At 41.2% G+C, this 22,403-nt stretch overlaps 2 protein-coding genes across 2 annotated transcripts; both read right to left on the bottom strand.

Moving 5' to 3' along the window:
* Positions 1-4,116: 4,116 nt before the first annotated feature.
* Positions 4,117-7,444, bottom strand: LOC139469548 (uncharacterized). The gene is made up of 3 exons (XM_071251738.1): positions 7,367-7,444; positions 5,574-6,159; positions 4,117-4,486 (listed from the first exon to the last, which is right to left on the bottom strand). The coding sequence occupies exons 2-3, from the start codon at positions 6,151-6,153 to the stop codon at positions 4,305-4,307; spliced, it is 762 nt and encodes a 253-aa protein (XP_071107839.1). The 5' UTR covers positions 6,154-6,159; positions 7,367-7,444; the 3' UTR covers positions 4,117-4,304.
* Positions 7,445-15,444: 8,000 nt separating this feature from the next.
* On the bottom strand, positions 15,445-22,036 carry LOC139467762 (microfibril-associated glycoprotein 4-like). The gene is made up of 5 exons (XM_071249269.1): positions 21,812-22,036; positions 20,672-20,777; positions 17,585-17,797; positions 16,651-16,766; positions 15,445-15,786 (listed from the first exon to the last, which is right to left on the bottom strand). The coding sequence occupies exons 1-5, from the start codon at positions 22,034-22,036 to the stop codon at positions 15,445-15,447; spliced, it is 1,002 nt and encodes a 333-aa protein (XP_071105370.1).
* Positions 22,037-22,403: the final 367 nt, after the last annotated feature.

Here is a 22,403-nt window from a genome sequence, read left to right as displayed (position 1 = left end):
AGAATGCTGGTATCGACTTGTTACACAGACCTCTTAATAGTTTTATGGGCAACACGTTAATTCGTTAATAGAGAAGATTTCATGGGAGGGCCATCCATGTATCATATGTATATCATTACACACCAGCAAAACAATATTGCCTATACAAAACGGAAGCGACATGTATAATTGCGGTATACTTACCATGTAACTTTCTTCTGCATACAGGGAGTTTTTGGGCTGGCAACGAGATGCTGCATCAACTTACAACTAGCCGAAGGTACACCCTCACTGTTGAAGCTGGTTACGAAACCTACAAACAATACATTTACGAGGGATTTGTCGTACGTATAACATATACTATACTCACCGCCAAAAGAAACGCGAAACATAGAAACCTATAGAGAAGAATGTACGTTAAGAAGAGATGTTTCCAATATGTTCCAAATTATGACAAAACTAACACTCAGTCAAGAGTTACCACAGTGTCGTTATTCTTATCACGATATGCTGCACGTAATGTCCAAACTTTACAAGCTAATCCTGACAAACGGTGGATTTCGTTTCATGGGTCTATGACGTCACATGTGATGCGTTCATGAGCGTCGGTTCACACAACACACCAGTATGTTCTTTTGTGCGTCCAACCAATCTCATCTCTTAAATATAAATGTGTTTTCGTATATTTACATACATGTTTGGTATTCGCGTTTCTTTTGTTGGTGAGAATATATTGTACTATTCTTTTCAAAAGACTTTAGGGAATGGGTATACTAGTACTGTTCAAACAAGTCCAAGAGAAGAGAAATCTAAATAATATCACGTTTGTATGAAGTATTGTTGACGACAGCCATATTTACATATGCTGACATAGAGATTTTTTTTCTGAGCAACAACAAGCCCTATTATCTTGTTCTAGTTTGTCTAACAGTAACTATCAACATTAAATATAAATTTCCTCTCCATAATGATTAAGGGACATATTTGGTAGCATCGTCTAAATCACTGTGAGTTCGAATCCCAGATTCGTAATGATTATGATCTCTGGCTGTCGTTACAACACTGTTGTACGTGGATTTCACGAAAGTGATAATTATCTTCGACCTGCATCATATCAGGCTTTCCTCCCAAATCAATCTGACGCCTTGATATAACCGATATACTGATCAAAGCGGCGTTAAACCATACTCACCAACTCACTAACTCAAATTAAATTTCAAATTAGTTTATTTGTGTGTGGGCCTTTGGCCAATACACAAGAAATGCAATGCCAATAGTACAATGTGAAACACATTACATGGATTTTACGACGTCATGTCTTTTTTTGTATGCATAATATACATAATATTGCAGACGTTTTAATAATCACTGTTATGATGCTTCAGGTACAAGGAGAGAGTGAAGGGTACACATTCTCATTCGACCATGGTTACCCTAATGGAAATGAGGGTGGCACACACATCCTTGGTGATGCTTTAACTCAAGCAAAAGGAACCAAGTTCTCTACGTATGACGTTGACAACGATCTCAGCGATGGCAGCTGCGCGAACATACACCAGTCAGGATGGTGGTTCACGACATGCTTGGGCTACAATCCGACGGGACAACCACAGTCTCCATCTGAAGAGCTAATGTCGCCCGATCCTATCTCACTGTCTTGGCCCGTGAATGGAGACTTGTCACCTCGTTACATACATTTCTTCCTGAGACAGGAATAGTCCGAATATTACAACGGAGTGTATATCATCGGCGGATCCAGAAGGGGTAAGGGTGAGTGTGTGTGTGTGTGTGTGTGTGTGTGTGTTATGGGAAGTAACTTTATCTGAGAGAAAATCCCCTTGGATCCCCTCCTAAAATTGCTGGATTCGCCCTTGTACATATATGCAAAATTAACGTGTACGTACTCTCTGTCTTTAGTAAAGGAGAGGTTTTTGCTTCGTGCTCTCCTTATGATTTACATTTTTAACTTATCTTAATAAAGCAACTTAAATGAACAAAAAGCTTCAAATAACTGTATTTGATAGTATCATTGATTACCTTTATCGTTGTGTAAAGATTCTAAAGAACGGTCATACAAATAATTGCGTTTTTGCTTTCTAAAAAATTGTACGTGTTGTAAATCTTTAATGGCACTGTTAGCTAGCTTCCGTTTCGCGCTTTATTGTGGTACTCACATCTTCCGTATGGATATAGTTGTTAGATTGCTATTCATGTTTTTCCCATGTTAAGAAACACAATTTGGCTAAGTGCCCCAGACTGTTGTATTGTCCTTGATCATTGTCAATATAGGCTGGGTTTTCGATCTTTTATATTGTTGCTCATTGATGCTGTTAGCTGCTAGTAATAAACTTGTAAACCTGTCACCAAGTTTTCATTATTACTTTATTCTTGTTTAATGACATCCCTGATCATTTGAGCACAGCCACGTGACATACCCATTTGGGAAATCGAACCAAGGTTTTCGGCGTGACAAGCAAACGCTTTTAACATTAGGCTACCCTACCCCACAAGCAATAGACGTTACACAGTCGCAAAGTGTTTACAACACACAACACACCAAATATACTTCCAAACATCTAACACAGATATAGGGAACATTGTGCATTAGAAAATGTAGCTGCAAGAATTAAGTAGGGCTCCAAGTAACACGCAAGCACAAACGTACGTAAAAACGTACGCATCGGGAAACTGAGCGGACGAGAAGTTGTGCTTTTACAATGGTGTGGCCATGGACGATACAAAAACGAGTTCCAATAACATTAGTGCTATGCGAATGAACTTCCGTGGCTTAAATGAATGAATGGAGTTCACTGCCGTACCTGTGGAAAACTCAAACGCAGCCAAAGGCAGGAATCCAAGCCCCGCCAAGTACTGGCGCGCCGACTCAATTTGGGTTGAGATGGTCGCGCCCGAGTCATTAACACAATCTCCGCGAGAGACGGGCGCACTGACTCGGCTTGTGCAGCGCCAGCTACGCTGAGAACAGGCATTAGTTGAGACGGTTGGACATCGCCATTACGAAATTGGCGTGTCCCATCGTGTTTTAAACCAATTACCGACCTCGTCCATATTCGAATCCTCAAAGGGTTTTGATTGTACCAACGCCGTCAAAAGTAGAGCACCGCTACGAAATTGGCGTGTACAGGAGAGCCACGGGGTGTTCTAAACCCATTTCTGTCTATGTTCGATTCCTCACATGGTTTTCTTGTACCAATGCCGCCAAAAGACACCACTTGCGGCATATCGCAGACACGACATTGGCGTGTGCCGATGTGTCCTGGGGTGATCTAAACCCATTTCAGACCTCGACCATGTTCGAATCCATAAATGGATTGCTTGTACCAACGCCGTCTCTTTGTCTCTGGAAAGCCATGAAATCGGGGTTAATCGTATAATTATGAGACTCACTCGGGGGAGTCACGCTGCAACGAGTAGGAGGGTCGCCGATGTGAGCGTCGAAGCTTGGGGCGTGAGCCTGAGTGGACCCGCCTCGGGTGCAGATCTTCCTTCAGCATTTGTACACAAATCTGGGTACTTACTAAAACCGCAGAGCAGTGTTACTTTTAACATCCAATCAAGAACAAAGAATGAGGTCCATATGGTACTATAACTTCATGCAAACTTTCAATACTTTTTTGTGAAGAACGTTAACCTTACCAGATAGGATCTTCAAGTAAAATTTATGTGAAAAAAAAGTATCAAAATCAAAATCCAAGATGGCCGCTACTAAAAAAATATATCCATAATCGGCTACGCGTGAAGCGCATCGCCGTCGTGGCCAGCTTGGAAAATGTCAGTTCCCTATAAACTTATCCACATCGCCCTTGCATTGGGCCCTAACCTACCATGGATTGGGTGCTAACCTTTACATATTCATGAGTTCAAATGCCATCTTGATATTTGTACTGGATATGATTCTTAGTTTGTCGGCGTCAAGTCGTGGGAATCCACTAGAGAGTTAAAAGATCTACCTCCCGAATCACATTGGGCTCCAACAATAAGCTCACCCGTGTCATATAACTGAATAACGTAGTATATAAAACGGCATAATAGCTTGCTCTCGCGTTCTGAAATACGCCCATTCCAGTGAACGATTTCATTTTTTAAAATCAATTTGTCTTTACGTCGACTGTCGCATATATTTTTATTTTCAAGATACATGTCAAGGTAAACATTGATGCTTCCTTGTATTGCACTGCGCTGTACAGAAGATCGGACGATGCTCGTCTGATAATAAAAACACAAGTATCCCATAGCTGTATATCACAAAGACGTGTTCGAATATGCCATATACCTTTGTACAGCCTGCGATGTGTCATGATAAATTAAATGGTTCTCCATGTTTTTAATTTCGGCTTCGGTTGGATGCTACCGTGTTCCCCGGATGCGCCAAGAGCCTTCCTTGTGTGTAGCGCCTTCTGTGTCAGTCGCTGGAACTCTGTGTTCATGATCTGGATCTCACCTTTGAGCTTTGCAATGTCTACATCAAGCTGACGCATCTGCTCCTCTGAAAAACGTGTTCAACCCATATGAAGAGTCACCGTAATATATATGCACCTTTAAACGATTAAACTCAAAACGCTACAGACCCGTGAAGATTCGGGGTAGAATAGAATAGACATAACATCAATGTTACAACTAGTGCATCCTGATTGAACAATGGCAGAAACAACTTTTTTTTTAGTAAACATTTCTATTCTGTTAGTGTTACACAAATCCAATACCAAAGCCAATCGGGATTTATTTTGGGAAGTCAGTGTCTAGTCATGGCGTTTTATTCATTCATGTAACTAAGACTAAAATGTAATTTTCAAAAGTGTTCAAAGAATTACTGGAAATATTATTCATTTTAAGTTTTTAACCCATTGTTAAGCTATACTGCATGATGTATAATTGTGTAATTTGACATGCCGTTAGTGACGCGTTTAGATCCGGGGTAGAATGGTCTTAAGCAACCCATGCTTGCCGTAAAAGGCGACTATGCTTGTCATAAAAGGCGACTAACGGGATCGGGTGGTCAGGCTGGTCAGACATGTCATCGTATCCCAATTGCGTGGATCGATGCTCATGATGTCAGTCACTGAATTGTCTGGTGCAGATTCGATTATTTGCAGACCGCCGCTAATAGCTGGAATACTGATAAGTGCGGCGCTAAACAAGAAACAATACCCGACGCTACATCTGTATTAACTGTCCTTGTTTCAGAAAAAGAAAGTAGGGAGTGAGTTAGGATTTTGGTATTAAGGCCGCGTTGAACAGTATTTCAGTAATATCACGGCGTGTCGGCTTGTTATGGGACAAAAAACCCAAGGGACAAATGACGCACGCGTTTACCACTTTAGTGAATCCCAAGACAACTGGCATGGTAGGGTAGAGAGGATGACCCCGATTTCTTATTTCAAGTATATATAATATTTTTATCACTGATCAGGGGTACAGAACATACTTTTTTAATCAAAAACGAAACAAGAAACTTCCTATAGGTGTTTACATAATGTACGAAAAAGAACTTAGATATAAATATAACCTTTTTTTCTGATTAAAAAGACCCGCCCCCTAAAAAAAACTGTTAGAACAGTGAATTATCAGCTTACCATCCTGGAAATATATCAGTCGTCTTCTGGCGATGAGAAATGTAAGATTGCGGTGTAACTGTAATGATCTGTTGTGAGACAGCGTAGGTTCCATGTCACAAAACATGCTAGGCATTGGGGTGATTGTAGGCAAAGGGTCAAGGTCATCCACGCACCCTGCACTCGTTGATGGGTTCAGAATAAACGTTTCCTGAGACTGGAGGTTAAAACTTCCTGATGTTTGGCTCAGGGGACGACAGGCGTCGGTTTCTTTACTCTCGGGTTCGTTGATTTCTGGTGTGTTTCGCCCAAGTTCCTCTGTGTCATGTTCTGTTTCGTCCATGTCTTCTACGGATTCTGACTCGGGTTTTCTATCACCCTGTTCAGACTCATTGTCACACTTACTCCCGGTCGGGGTCGACTCGTCGGAGTCATCTGTTGGTGAAGGACCCGAGTGTTTAATGTCTGTCTTTTTTATGCTAATCGTGGGCGTTGGTTGTATGTAAGTTTTCATCAGGGATCTGGTTCTTGGACGCATTCTTGACTTCCCCGTTGCCCGATGATTGTCAAGTACTGCTGCAGATCTTTTTGACCGGACCATCTTCCACTTCAAGAAAAGTAAATGAACAATTCAAATATGAATTTAAGGCGTCCATTGTGTGTATTCTTTACAATTAGTTTGGGGTAGTGGTTAGGTTAGCGTTAGCCCGTCGTACAGGGGCGGTGACGTAGCCTAGTGGTTGAAGGATTTGCTCGTCACGCCGACGACCCGGGTTCGATTCCCCACATGGGTACAAAAGCGGTGTGAAATAATACTAACTTACTCACTCGTCACACCGAAGGCGTCGATCCCATTCCCACGAGTGTACAATGTGTCCAGCTTATTTCTGGCTTCCCGGGAGTAGGTTTAGTGCAATATTCGTACCAACGGCTACAAACAGTTCAGACGTTAGACGAAGTGAGTGAGTATGGTTTTACGCCGCTTTTAGCAATATTCCAGCAATATCACGGCGGGGGACACCAGAAATGGGCTTCACACATTGTACCCATGTCAGGAATCGAACCCGGATCTTCGGCGTGACGAGCGAACGCTTTAACCACTAGACTACCCGGCCGCCCCCGTTAGACGGAGCACTGGACATGCTGTAATATTGATAGTTTGGTGGTCGCGCCATGCGGTGTCAATGCAGACATTATTGCATTCTGTGCTACAACTCTGCCACTACGTTTGTTGTTTAATGACGCAATCGGATCGCCTCCGTGGTCTAGCGGTAGAGCGTCCGCCCGGAGAGCGGAAGGGCCGATGATCGATACTGTTTACATTTTCATACGATACAGATGATGTCATTTAACCTTTGTAATGTCAGGTCCAAATCTGTTTTCCATAAACAAATCTATACAAGGAGAATTTTGCTGACCCCGTCCACCCGTTGGCCGACCTTGGACATTAGCACAAACATGCTGACCCCCTCCCCCACCCCCGCCCTCTGACATAGAAAAAATATATCCCCCCCCCCCCCCCCCCCACACACACACACACACACACACACCCCACTCTCTGAGAAATGCTCCTAGGGGCCTCAGTGTTAAGGTTTACTTTAGTAGATGTCACCCACGCCCTGTGCAACACTCGCTCACAACATAGCGAGAGTCGCCATTATCTCCTGCAGAAGTAAATAGACACCTTTCAACGAACACATATATAGCCGAAAGGTGTCGTCCAGTTGTAAACATTCTTATTGCGAATAACGTTAGTTGGGGCCCTGAGCTGTTAGTGTTCTATAAGATAGTAATGTAAGGAATGGTTACACTACCTCCTTGTATACACCGTGGACGCTATATTGTGTCCATGTATACACTAATCACTCGCGTCCTGTCCGCATGACCTTCACCTTGCGTGCTGTATTTAAAGGTGAAGGTCGGTCTACTCAGCACGGCTCATTGTTCCGTGGTATAGACTACAGCTATGACGATACCCTGAGGCTGAAGTTCATGAAGGTATTTTGAAATACAGGTAGATATATAGGATGGTCAGTTACGGCTATTGTTCATGGCGACCCAGTGCATGTCGATGACGAGGTATAAATCCGCCCCGTACATCCCAGGTTCAATGTGTAGATTCATAAAGGCTGTTGATGTTTATAAATATTTGTTAAATAAGTATAGGCTGTTTCAGTATGACACAAATAATAAGACCGTTTTATTACCAACGCATGCGTCTTCACACTGAAATACAGCATTTGCATAATTATTATGTATTGTTATAAATTAGATAGATAGATTGATCAATCACTCGGTTGTCTGGTCCAGACACGATTATTTACAAACCGCCGTCATATTGCTGGAATATTGCTGAGTGTGGCGTTAAAACAACAAACAAACAAAACTACTACAACTACTACTACTATTTGAGTGTCGTATTTTGACACTGGAAATAAATAAATAAATAATAAATATTAAAAAAATTAATAAAAAATAAATAGATAAATAGATAAATGAAATAAAATAAATTGAAAATGTTTGAGTTCGGATTATATTAAAAGCAATGTGACACGTAATAAGATCGTTTTCATTATAAACGTCTATATTCACAATGAAATTATTTTTGCAGAAAGGTAAATAATCGCATATGTAAAATAGTTTGAGAGAAATGTACATGGTAATAATCAGGGCTACAGTTAATACAGAATTGCACAAAACAAATATTAGCGAATGGCACACGTTTGGTAACATGACTCAATTTTTGTACCGTACCGGAGAATCTCTTGCACAGAGAGTGCGGTCGGGTAGCCTAGTGGTTAAAGCGTTCGCTCGTTACACAGAAAACCCGAGCTCGATTCCCGACATTAGTACAATGAGTGAAGCCCATTTCTGGTGTCCCCCGCCGTGATATTGCTGGAATATTGCCAAAAGCGGCGTAAACTCACTCACTCACTCACTCACTCTTGCACAGAGATCCATGTTCTCATATACAGAAAGTAGTATTAGCTTACAGGAGCAAGAGCGGGCGTTGGTCAGATACGGTGTATGCCTTGTTGTGAGCAGCACTTCGGCTGGGTTCACCGCTTGCTTTAGGAGGTGAGGATAGTTGAAATTGGGTTTAACGTCGCAATGCACTGATATAGCGACGTGCATGCACAATATGTTGTGTGTTGCTGCTCGTACTAGTGCGGATTAGTGCCGATTTATAGTGCTAGCCCACTGTGATACCATGCCGCAGTTTAACATGAATACCCCACTCAGACACAGTTTACTGACTCCGAGCCGACCAGTCCTTGTTTTAGCCCATAAAAGCCGAGCGCCAGACAGGGTAACAACAAAAGCCATCTTTTAACGTTTTTTGGGCTGACGCGTCCAGGGATCGAACCCCCGACCTTCCGCTCTCCGGTGACGTTCTACCTCAGGACCACAGAGGTTGTCCCTGCTTTAGGAACACACGTACAGGTACATCAACATAGGTGTCCAGTGATAACATATTCTTAAAAAATGATAGTTTTGATCTAAAAACATTGACGTAGCTTGTTATTGGGGACCGTTTTGCCTAGTGTGGGCGTGGTCCCGTTTGCTACGTCACAATGGCCAAGATAGTGGGGGAATTAACTTGGTAGAGCTGATTACTCGGCTATCACCTTTAAAACAGAGGGAAGGCTGCTGAGTCCCTTTAAGTCTTTATTCGTGGCAGAGTCAAATTTCATATATAGAGAGATATTTAAACAATTATTACATTACAAGATAGATGCAGTCAATGACTTGTCACATTATATATATAATTGACAACCATACATGAATTGATAGCGACTGGTTTGAACGTTTCTTAACAGGACTGTTCTAAAAAAAGGTACAAAAAGCGAATTGTGAATAAAACGGACTGGGAAGTATTTTATGCTAAGACATTTCATACAGGAACTGTTAACATTTACATTTACGGCATTCTAGCGTTACTCGTGTACTTACATACAAATGTATTTAACATACTGTATAATTTCAATGCCGTAAATGCTTAACCAAATGATAGACGTAGCATGGCCAATATTCGCATGAGACGGTTTTTCCGTGAGATTACCCGCGGGTATTTACCACTATGTAATCTTTCTCATGCTATGTAATGTACGGCTTTATCTATCACTTGGCATATCAACAGTTAATGTACATGTGAATTAATCTACTAATATCCATATAAACACACACATACAATTAACATTCAAGTTGCTTTGCGGTATAATGAATGACATATAACTTATTCATAAATATTACAAACCATGGTAAATATATAGTTGCTTGCACAGGATATCATATATGTTAAAGGCAAGGAGAATTTAACAAGAAAATAATGTTATATTACCTTTAAAACAGAGAGAAGGCTGCTGAGTCCCTTTAAGTCTTTATTCGTGACAGAGTGAAGTATCTGCCACTGGACTCCGTATACTAGTATATAGGGACTCAGGCCTTCTATAGAACGCGTTAGTTACCTAATACTGAAACTATGATCTAAATCTGCCACATGCGTGGCGTATTAATTACAACTATTCGATAGTTACGAAGCGCACTGACCGCGTAATATCCTTTATAATCCACCTATCTGATACTAAAAAAATGGTGCGAGCGGCTACAGCATGTTACAGCCTGGGGCATAACCCTAGTCTGGCCACCTAGCTGAGGTAGATAATCCAGAGTCACTGATTTGTGACGGTCAGTTACGTGCACGGCAACTGACTGTCATAATCTACAGAAATGTATTTAGGTTTAGCTAGTTGTAAGATAAAATATTGAGAAAAATACAAAACGTATTATTGAAATATGACCACTATAATTACGGGTTAATTATAGTGATTTTAGAACTATGACATACATGCTCTGTTATACTACACATTTAGACATCAATATATAATTGTCTAAAGAATGCCACAGTTTGACAATTTCAACAAGGGTGGCTATTGTTTTCACAAAATAATTTGTACACACACAAAATATAGTTGAGGTCTTAAAAAGTGTTCGTTTGTTTGTTGTTTAACGCCGCATTCAGCAATATCCCTACAATATGATAGCGGCCTGATATAATCGACCAGAGAAACCAGTGATTATTATGTTAAATGTCATCCGCCGGTACGATGACACACAATCAACCAAGTCCCCGATCCTGACCACGCCTCTTGCGACAGGCATAGGTTACTGGGCATCTATATTATCTCAGAATCCCAACGGGAGAGATGACATGTTAAAAACAGGTTGATGTTAAAAAAGCGTTAACTTTAGATTCAATAGTTACATGAAGATCAATGTTAATAACATTCAATATACTGAATGTACCTAGATCGAACTATACGTTTAAGGACAATAGAAATACTCACCGTCTATTGAATAAAACACTGATATATGATAAAAAACATGGCTCAAATATGGACCGGACTGAACAGAATACAAATACACGAATTAGCAATCAAATGACAGAACAGGGCCTAAATTCTAAACAGACAATGAAAACAACATATGGTACAACACATACTGCTTACTATAACGGCATGTTATTTGTTTGTTTGCTGTTTAACGCCGCGCTCAGGATATTCCAGCTATATGGCGGCGGTCTGTAAATAATCGAGTCTGGACCAGACAATCCAGTGATTGACATCATGAACATCGATCCATGCAATTGGGATCGATCACATGCATCAACCAAGTCAGCGAGCCTGACCACCCGATCCCGTTAGTCGCCTTTTACGACAAGCATAGTCGTCTTTTACGGCAAGCATGGTTTGCTTAAGACCTATTCTACCCCGGATCTTATGCATGTCAAATTACACAGTTGTACATCATGCAGAATAACTTAACAATGGGTTAAAATGAATAATGCTTCAAATAATTCTTTGAATACTTTTGAAAATTACATTTTAGTCTCAGATACATGAATTGATTAAACGTCATGAAAGGGCACTGACTTCCCAAAATTAAACGGACATCTCGATTGGCTTTGGATAGAAATAATTGCTCGAAAAAAGGTATTTCTGCCACTGTTCAATCAAGATGCACTAGTTATAACATTGAAGTTATGTCCCATCTCATTTAAATTACAACCTCGATTCGGAAATTTCGATCTGATCAAAAGAAAACCCACACAGAACAAACAGGTTCTCTCGAAAGTACACCATTTTGGGCGTAGACATCATGGCGCTCGGAAACGACAGGATGTATTAAACACAAACAAAATATAAAACGTGGCCTTTATTATTCCATTCGGAACTGTACGTTCACATTCGTTTAGAGGTACAGAAATATGTGATTCTTGAAATGATTTGCTGGCTCCTGCCGAGAATTTAGAAGCTTCTCTCTGATTGGGTGATTACAAAGAACACCTGACGCGACCTTTGATGGAGGGGTTGTCAGGTCTTCACGGTGAGGTGAAATGGGGTTTAACGTCGCGTCCAAGATTATTGGACTTATATAGCGACGTGTATGTACGCGAGCTGTTTGTACTAGTCCAGACTGATGCCGATTTATAGTGCTAGCCTCACTGTGATGCCATTCCGCAGTTTAAAGACGTTGGATACAATAAGTGAAACCCACTACAACGCTCTGAGATGTAACATGAAGAGAGTGTATAGTATACTTGTACCGAATAAAAAACAATAATACCTTTCCATTCTATATTTTGTTGAAGGTGGCACCTATAGTGTGGTAGGTCTCAAATGACATGATTAACCATCACCATAAAAATTGCTTAAGCTGACTCCTTGAAACACATTAACCTCATAGTGTACTTAAACTTACTTTGTAGTATTTATTACTATTAAAGTTTGTTAACTACATACAAGTATGGTGAAAAAAGTATAAAAAATAGAAACAATTGAGGGAAAATAGCAACATATTTAATGTGGCTCGGGTATCAAAGGAACAAGTACTCATGTAAATAGTTATTTAGAAGATCAAAAACCACTACAGAGTCACCATTTTCACGCATAACGTACAATATCCACCAAGCAACATAAACTTAGAAAAAAATCTGTAGGTCTCCTCGCAAATTATTGAGTATTTGCATGCCCAAAGAAAGCTAGGGGTGTCAGTCCTGATACCTGAGAAGGGAGATAACTCATTATCTAGATATAATCAATCACATATAATGGTTGTCATTGAGTATTGTTTAGATATAACATAATAAGCAGGTTTGATGTTGTACAATGCTTTCTGTTTATCCATTACTAGCAATTAATTAATCATAAATAGCTATGCTTCTCGTATCATAAACACAAAGAAAGAATACTTTAGAAATTCAGGGAGGAGAAAAAATGTGCCAAGTTAATAAAATAATGTGTAGGAACTCTACACACTGTTTTCCCACTGAATCTGAATTCAGAGATGCATTTTTTATTACTTATCGGCTCATATTAGGTACATGTTGCAGGTTTCCACAATCATAAACGGACATGTCGTTGCTTCGACCACCAATTATGTAGAAGACAGTGCGCGCCAAGGAAGGTAATTCGTCACGTTAAACTCGCGTGCAACGGCGTGAACTGAGGTGCGCGCGAACTATTGTATCCAACGTCTTTAACATGAATACCCCGCAGTATACACTCCGAGCCGACCAGTCTTTGTTTTAACCTCTCAATACCGAGCGCCAGGGAAGGTAACAACAAGTACCATCGTTTCACGTCTTTTGGAATGACGCGGCCGGGAATCGAACCCCGGACGCTCTACCACTTGACTACGGGGGCAGTCTCTTCACGGAGACACAACAAGACAAGAAGTTTATTGTATGAAAGGCCTCCGGCCTATATACAAATACACACAATGTATACATACTTTCAACATATATGTGCGTTCTAGGAGACATTTGTATTTACAAGTTCTTGCCGAATATTGAGTGCTTGATGGAGAAATTGAGCTAGACTGTAGATTACACCAGAAGATTGATTAGACATAAGTGATATAAGGGATGTGGTACATTGCTGTTTAAGGTATTTAGCGGGTACAAAACGTTTTCGGATATCTTGGTAAAACTCACAGATAAAAAGTACATGAAATTCGTCCTCAACACCCATATCACATAATGGACACAAACGCATGGATTTTAACGTATTTTGTCTTCTTCCGGTATTTACTCTAATATCACTCAGTCCCATACGAAAACGCGTGAATGTTGAACGAAGATTTAAATTACAAAGAACACTTAAATATTTTTCAGGCTCCAGTAAGGATTTGAATGATCTATACACATCATATCTGCTACTTGCATTTAAATTAGAAATCCATGTTTGATAAAAGGTATTTACAATTCTTTCTTTGAACATATTTACAAACATACAGGTGTTACCAACTCCTTGATAAATCCAAGCATAGCCAAAGCCATTTGAGAACAAAAGTACCCGAATATTTGATGCCCAAGTTGTGTAACCCAGATTATCATAGTTGTATAACATATTGTAAGCTTTCCTTGGCAGTCGCTGTTTGTGCATAGTAAGTATTTTTAGCCAATATCTGATACAACGAATATATGAATTAAGGTACAGAGGCTATCTACCGCACTCTCCGTAAACAATATCTTATGACAGTAACATATCTGATTCTAATGAGATTTATCATTTGTTGGATCTTCAATAGCTCATGGATTCTAAGGAGATATTAATTGAACCAACAAGCGCGGATACATATTTAGTAAGTCATACAAATGAAAGATAAATGCAATTCCATTCGGAACTGACCGCTTGTGTTCGTTTACGAAGTGCATAAAGTAGATGCGATATTCTTAATGCTTCTCTTGCAAGTAACCAGTATTTAGAAACCTTGACGCTAATTGGTCCATTTGGAAGTTCCTCTGACGCGACCTCCTATTGGTTTGTCGTCTCACCACGCAGAAAGTTATCTGTTACTGAAACATCTTATTTTGATGATTGTTTCAGACAGGGAATTTCTTTATGAATATGAATCGAAATTTCTGTTAGGATTGGCAAAGTCAAAACAAGGTAATTTGGCCAAGAAGTTAAACTTAAGCTTTAGGTACATTGATGATCTGATATCGTTCAAAAACAATCAAATAGCCAATTACCTTCCACTGATTTACCCACCTGAAGTAGAAATAAAGAAGACCAGTGAGACCACCTCATCTGTTTCATATTTAGGTCTATGCACAAAGATTCAGAGTGACAAAACACTCTCCACAAGTACGTATGACGAGAGGGATGGCTTCAACTTTCCAATAGTACTATTTGATAGTGATTCATAAACAGATGCTCATGATATAGTCGGAATTGTACAATCGACTCTGCTTTATGCAGCAATTTCTATTGGATATGGAAAGGGTTTTGTCCCTTTAGTTGACGCATACTTTGGTCACCTGCTCTTTTAGTACCCCCTGTCTAGACTGCCGGTTATACTGTAAACTATGTTGTGTATGTTGCGACACGTATAAGAAATACAGAAGTGACTGACAAGCGTTTTTAATAATATTCCAGTTATACCACGATGGGAGACACCAAGAATTGGCTTCACACGTTGTACCTAACTGGAGAAAGGAACCTGGGTCTCTTCGGCGTGATGAGTCACCACTTTCACAATTTAGCTGCCCAAATGCCACTGGTGCCCTTATTACAACGGCCACCAAATATTTTTGATACATCCGACAGTTAATGGTCAAAAGACGCGTGTTTGATTGGTATTGTATTTGTTTGGTGTTTAAGCCGACGATTACGCACGGAGGTCTGTATATAGTGTTAGACATGCATACCAGTGGCTGCTCAACATTCCGTGCTGTTGGGGTAAGATGACTCACAATCAGTCAAGTCCGATTCCCATACTTGTAGACCCTAACGACTATCATAAGAAACTAGAACCTTTTCTGATCCGAAATCCCACAAGATTGAAATGCAGTGCTATACAAGAGAGGAAGTTTGCATTACATCCATCATATATCAATTCTATTTCCCACCAAATACATACTAAAACGCACTGGACTGTAGTTCAGTGGGTGAGGCCAGGACAGTTGAGTCGGGTCCGATGTCTTGTATTGAACTGATGGAGGTTGTGGCTGCCCTGTGGGGTTGTAGCCGTCACATGTGGTGAACCACCACCCAGACTGGTGGACGTTTGCACAGTTCGTATTGTTGTCGATGTCGTTGTCGACATCATAAGTAGAAAACCTAGCTCCCACAAACGCAGAGAGCCCATCAAGCGCTTGTGAAGCATTTTCTAGGGGTGTTCCAGTGGACGTAAACGTGAAGTTATAACCTTCATTCTCACTGCTAACCTGAAATTAATTATTCTGCAGTTTTATATAGGATATAAGCCACCTTCAGTATATTTGATAAGCCAATTATAGAGCACATTGATGTAAAATGAAGTTACCACCAATACGCAACTGGCCGTGTTATGGTTGTTCACAAATATAACTGTGAGCGAAGTGTTGCATAAGGAGTCGAGACAAGACTCCAGAAGTTTAATCAATATTGTTTGTGTAAAATTGACTTTGGCTGTAAAGTTTGAAATCTTATAAGTGCCATTCACAATACGCTTACAACACGTGAACTGGATGTTTTATAAATTTCAAGAGCTTTAGTTTTGTTTCACTATTTTGAAATGATAATTCCTTCTCAGAATGTGTTCATCAGTTCATCAGTTGTTCTGGTATGGTAATAATTAGCAGTTGTTTATGTTAGTCAAAATCAGCACTTCATATTTGTTTTAAAAATACAACAATTTAAATATAAATCGTTTAAATTTCATAAATGTAATTTACACAAACACAGTGTGACACAAAGAGGCTATATTTCAAATTCAAACTTCCTGCCATTGTTTCCTACGAGGTCCGAACCAGGGTAATAAATAGTGATGCGGTCCTTCCATAAGTCAGTTCCCACGGAAGATCCGCACCACTACTGATCCGGATCTCTCACTGGCGCTTGACATGGGAGAAACTGGTTAAATTCCTTGGTTCTTCTCTCTAATAATTAGATCTCGCGTTAACACGATAGCTGGAGAGAGTCACTTGTTATTTGTCACACTACACTGTGTGGTTATGTTATACTGAGCTCGGGGTCAGCACGTTACTGAGTATTTTACTTAGCCAACTATATGATTTCCTCTGTAGATTGTAACTCTAATCGTCGAGTACCTTAAAATCGATGTAGTGATGTCCTTTCCTAACAGTGTTCCCATCCTCCTCAAGCTCCGTCCTTGCCTTCATGGTATGTCGACGGTTGTTAGTTACGTAATGCAGCATATCCAAACCTGTCCAAAAGTTTTCTACAACATAGACATTGCAGCACTATGAGGTGAGTGAGGCGAGTCTAACGTCGCGTTAAAGATTATTGAATAAAATAGTGACGTGCTTGCACATGTCATAATGTGTGTGAGTCTCTGCTTGTACTAGTCCTGACTGATGCTGATTTTAGAGTGCTGTCACTGAGATGCCCCGTCGCAGTTTAACATGAATACATCTACTCGGAGCCGACCAGTTCTTTTTTAGCCCCTCAATGCCGAGCGGCAGTAGGGTTACAACAAGTACCATCTTTTAACGTCTTTTGGTATGACGCGGCCGGGGATCCAACCTCCGAGTTTCCACTCTCCCAGACGCTCTACCACTGGACCACGAAGGCGGTCTGTAGTACTGTAAGTACAACTTGACAAATAGAGAGAATATCAATAGATGATTAAAGTAGCAAAACTCCGAAGCCGTGTCGACATTTTCCTTCTACTTATAATCATGAGTGAGTGAATGAATTGAGCATGGATTTGTGCAGCCTTCAGCATTATTCTGGCAATATCACCAGAAATGGGCTTCGCACATTGTACCCACGTGGGGATATAATTATGATATATAATATGTTGATATGCAATGAAATGGTAATATGTGTGCATTGTATGTACTGTACATTCCAACAATGTGACAGTGTACCTACTATCACTTCATTCATACGAATCTCGTGAAGATCACAATACCACACCGTGAACACTTAGCGTTCGTTAGTTGCTCTATCCATCTCTAAATAAGAAACACGATCTTATCTTCTCATTACAATTACAATGACTTAATCATGAATACATACCGTCCTTATCAAAGTTTCCAAATCCATTTCTATAATCTTCCCATGGGCGTGAAAAGTTAACGTAGACACTATCAAACTGTCGAAAAACCAAATAGGTTCGTCCCCAGTGCATGGCACACACAACCTTAAAGGCCCGAGGAGCATTGTTGGGATGGATGTGAAACACGCCAAACTCATCACTGTAATGGTCCGTTGTGGAACCGTCTGAGCAATCTGTTTGAAGTGAAGGACAGAAATGTTTCTATCAACGTTTATCGCCGTAATCTACTCTAGTGAGTGAGTGAGTTGGGTTTTAACGCCGCTTTTAACAGTATTCCACTTATATCGCGGCGTGTCAGCTTAATGTGGGAGGAAAGCCCGAAGTGATGCAGGTCTCAGACGTTTACCGCTTCGGTGAAACAGACGAGCACGGGTATGGTGCTGACAAACCTAGAAACATAATCGGGGCGAATTTTGATTCGAACTTACAATCATAGGTTTCTGGCGTGCCCAAGGGACACAACTCTGCACAGCGAATCGCAGCGCCTTAGACGACTGGGTCACCCGTGCCTCCGTAATCTACTCTAGACAAGGCAGTACAGGGATTGATATGATGAGCAACGATCCACGTCGTTAGGCTACAATGGCAAACACGTCACGGAGTGACCGCCCAATCTATTTAGTTGCCTCTTCCGACAAGTATGGTACGCTTGGGCCACTTTTCACTGACAAGCGAATCCTGGACTATTTGACGATTATTTTCTTACCAGATTTTACTACCTCAACAGACTATGGTGGCTTATATTTCACAGAAACACGGGCATATATAAAGATAAAAAAAACCATTCGTGTAATAGTTTTACGCCGGTTTGAGCAATATTAAAGCAATATTACGGCGGGGGACACCAGAAAATAGGCTTCACACATTGTACCCACGTCGGGAATCGAACCCGGGTCTTCGGCGTGACGAGATCTTTAACCACTAGGCTACCCAACTGCGCCTAGAATGGTTATATGTGACAAGTGGACATTGATGGCTAAGCGGGCTAAGGTGCCACATTCGCTCATTAGGGCATTGCCAAGTTGCTAGTAACTGCTGATCGCTGGATCGAATCCACCACTGTCTCCGATCATAAGATCTATAACATGCGTCAATTTGGACTCCCTACCCAACGCTACTGTACATATACATTAGTCAAACTGACATGAATATGACTTAAATAAACTGACGTCCAAAAGAAACTTTACCAGATTTTTAAATCACCCTTGCTCCAAAACAACAAAACATACATGCATGAAGTAAAGTGTATAGAGAAGATCAAAATATCAACATAATCAACACTGAAAATGACAATCATACCGCGACCGAGAATGACGTCAGAGCCCCCCAAAGTTTGGTGTGGTACAAAACTCGAGCTTTCAGAATCCTGGACAATAGGCAGAATACATAAACAATCGCTCACGTTCAATACCAAGTCATTAGTAGCGTGTGTGACCACCAAATGCCTCAATACACGCAAAAGCTCTTCAACGCACAGAAAAAGTCAGTCGTCTGATGAGGTCACGTGGGATTTGACGCCATTCTTCTCCTAGGGCCAAGATCAGTTCTTGCCGGTTAGCTCGAGAGTGTGGTCGTTGTCGAACACGACGATCCATTAAGTCCCAGTGGTGTTCTATGGGGGACATGTCGGGTGAGCGTGCAGGCCACGGCAGGTCGTTGACGTTGTTGGCTGCGAGGAAGTCAGTGACAATTCTGGCTGTATGGGCTCTAGCGTTGTCATGCTGATAAATGACACCACGTGGCTGCTGTTGGAGAAATGGTAGGACAACTGGACGAAGAATATTATCCATGAAACGCTGAGCTGTCAAGCTTCCGTCAACGATGACCAGCGATGTCCTCTCCTGCCAACAGATCCCTCCCCACACCATGACACTCCCTCAACCATATGGTACGACCTCCTGCACGCAACACGCCGCCATTCGTTCGTTCACCCCTTCGGCGGTAAACACGTTGTCTTCCATCAGCCCTAAACATACAGAATCGACTTTCGTCAGTGAAGACAACCCTCTGCCAGTCACGTCGTTGCCAACGTCGTACAGTCCGGACCCATCTCAATCGCAGACGACGATGTTGCGCTGTCAATAGCTGTCCTCTGTATGGTCTAAAAGCCCTGATTCCATGAGCCCGGAGTCTCCCGGCCACTGTCTGTCGACTAACGCTGTGACCTTAGGCATTTGTCGCCGATGACGTCACTGTCAGGAAGCGATTTCGGAGGTGCAAGGTACGCAAGTACCGGTCATCATGGGGCGTGGTCACCCTGGTTCTGCCTGTTCTTGGCCTGTCAGCGGTCCGCCCTGTCTGTCTGTAACGTTGCATCAAGTTGGTAACGGCAACACGGGAGAAACCGAAGGTTCGTGCAATATGGGCGTGGGTGACTCCCATCTGTACCATACCCACGGCTCGTTCACGTTGTCCGACTGTGAGTCATGGCATTTCTTTTGTGTTTTTTTATCACTGTAGATGTGTGACTTGCCGTTGCAATCGTTTTATACCCTTACCCGCACGTGCATTTGCAGTTGTCCGTGGTGCACGTGTTTTTTCCCTTTTTCGCGTGTTATATCGCAAACATGCAACAGACGATTAACATTTTCTGCATACTCTATTGTTGTATTTAGGTTATGTGTTTTAGGTAGACTTCATCGAAAAAAAATATATACTTTGTCTGAAATTTATTTTTTCAGTTGGTAAAGTTTCTTTTGGACGTCAGTTTATTATTTAAGCCAGTGTTAAATGACAAAAATGACTCCCCGTCAATAATAAAAATTATTAATGTGTATTCCGCCGCCGCTAACGAACAAGGTTATAAAAGCTTACCTAACACAATCTTTCAGGCGAGATCTAGAGATATTGTCAGTGAGTGGGTGAGTATGGTTTTAGGCAGGGAACGCCAGAAATGGGCTTCATACATTGTACCCACGTGCGGTATCGAACCCGGGCCTTCAACGTGACGAACGAACACTTTAACCACAGAAAACCCCGACCGCCCGGGGATATTATCAAACCAAATATGAAACACATATGACCTTACGCAAACATTGATACCATACCTTGCATGAGTCGTTCACACCAAGCACCAATATAACCACCATAGCATCTGCAGCCGTAGCTGTCATTCAGGAAGACTCCGTGGTAATGACAACTTGAGTGGTAGCCCTGGTAAATAAAATAAATATTTGCAGAAAATCGAACCAAACTTCAACGTATCAGCTTATGGTTTTAGTAAGGAGCCTTGAAATTGTTGTCTGAGGACTGCTTGATATACTCACAAAATGAAATATATGCTATCGGAAAATATTAACGATGCTTCATACAAAAATGTAAATGTTAATATCATCTCCTCCTAGACATGCTCGGCCATGATATGCTGCTTCAAAACGTCTAGTGGAACACGTGCAACGTGTGGGCGGGCATTTTCCTGCTGCAACGTGACGTTAGGTCTCTGCATTTGCACAAAGGGTAGACCATAATCTCGCACGACGTCTTCACGGTAGCGTACGCAATTCAAGTTGAACAATGATGAGTTGAGTTCTTTCATAAGTTGTGATGCCACGTCATACCGTTACACTCCCCACCCACCCTACACTGATGGCGTTGAGTAAACGTACGCGTTACTAGAACGTTGTCATTGACGCATGTAAACTCTTGGACGACCATCAGAGCTGTTCAGATGAAACCTGGACTATCCTGTAAACAATATACTGTCCCAGTGTTGCCTTCTGAACGCCAGATGTTGTGCGCCCTCATCCGGTTGCGTACGGATATGCCACTAATTGTTTTCAATCCACGAATAAAGATGTTAATATGGCAGTTTGGTAAATGCACCAACCGAATAAGGTTGTCATGTTACGTCACACATGTAAGACCGGCCCGTGACTAGTTATAAGATTTGCCCTGCTGTTGATAACGTCTCCAATGAGGTAGAATTGTGTTTCCATAAACATTGAAATGTCCGCCAAATTAATATTGCGCCATTCCTGTTTGGAGCATACCCCTTGCGTGTAGACTTTGATTTTTACCTAACCGTGGCATTGCGTAAGCGGTAGTTACTGTTGAACAAAATATTCAATCGCAGGATATATTTATTTTAATTGAACGTTACTTTTTCCTTAAGAATATGTCTTTATATCTAAACTTAAATACAATCTTGACACGGGTATTCGAATGGATATTGATATTGAAGTACTCACATTGAAATGTCTGTACTGGTTGTCGCATCCTGTACTCAACAGTCTCCTCTCAGTGTTGTGGTAGCATGTTACATTGTTCCCGTCACGTTTAATGCTTATCGACTTACATCTCTTATCCCTGGCGCACATGACTCCACATAGAAGAACGCTGATACCGGTAATGGTGTGGTATGTGTCGGGGGTTTGAGTCGGGTCATAACAAGATTCAACACGGGAGAATTTCATGTGTGAACGACAGTCCGGTATGATTCCAAATACTAGAACAATCCAAACGTATACCATTTCAGACATTTTGACTTATCTTAACACACGAAGCTATGGTTATTGTAGTTTACACGCAGCACACTCACAAATAAGAGTCCAGATACCTGATTGGAAAACTCCAGCTCACAAGACTTAGTGAGAGTCTGACACGTAACGTGGCACCTGTACAGAGGACGTGACCAAAGTACGGAGTTAGTATCTTCAGTTGCTACAGAGATTGTGCCGTTGCACAGTTATTTTTTAAACTTTTTCACGGAATAGAATCGCTGAACGGCACTATCTATTAATTCTGTGTAATTTAATAGTCCAAACACAATTGGCAAAACAC

This window comes from Haliotis cracherodii, unplaced genomic scaffold (genome assembly GCF_022045235.1).
Source record: "Haliotis cracherodii isolate W230 unplaced genomic scaffold, xgHalCrac1.p SCAF_2, whole genome shotgun sequence".
In the NCBI taxonomy this organism is placed as follows: Eukaryota; Metazoa; Mollusca; class Gastropoda; order Lepetellida; family Haliotidae; genus Haliotis; species Haliotis cracherodii.
Note: the sequence above shows the minus strand (reverse complement) of the source record. Positions and strands in the feature narration are given on the sequence as shown.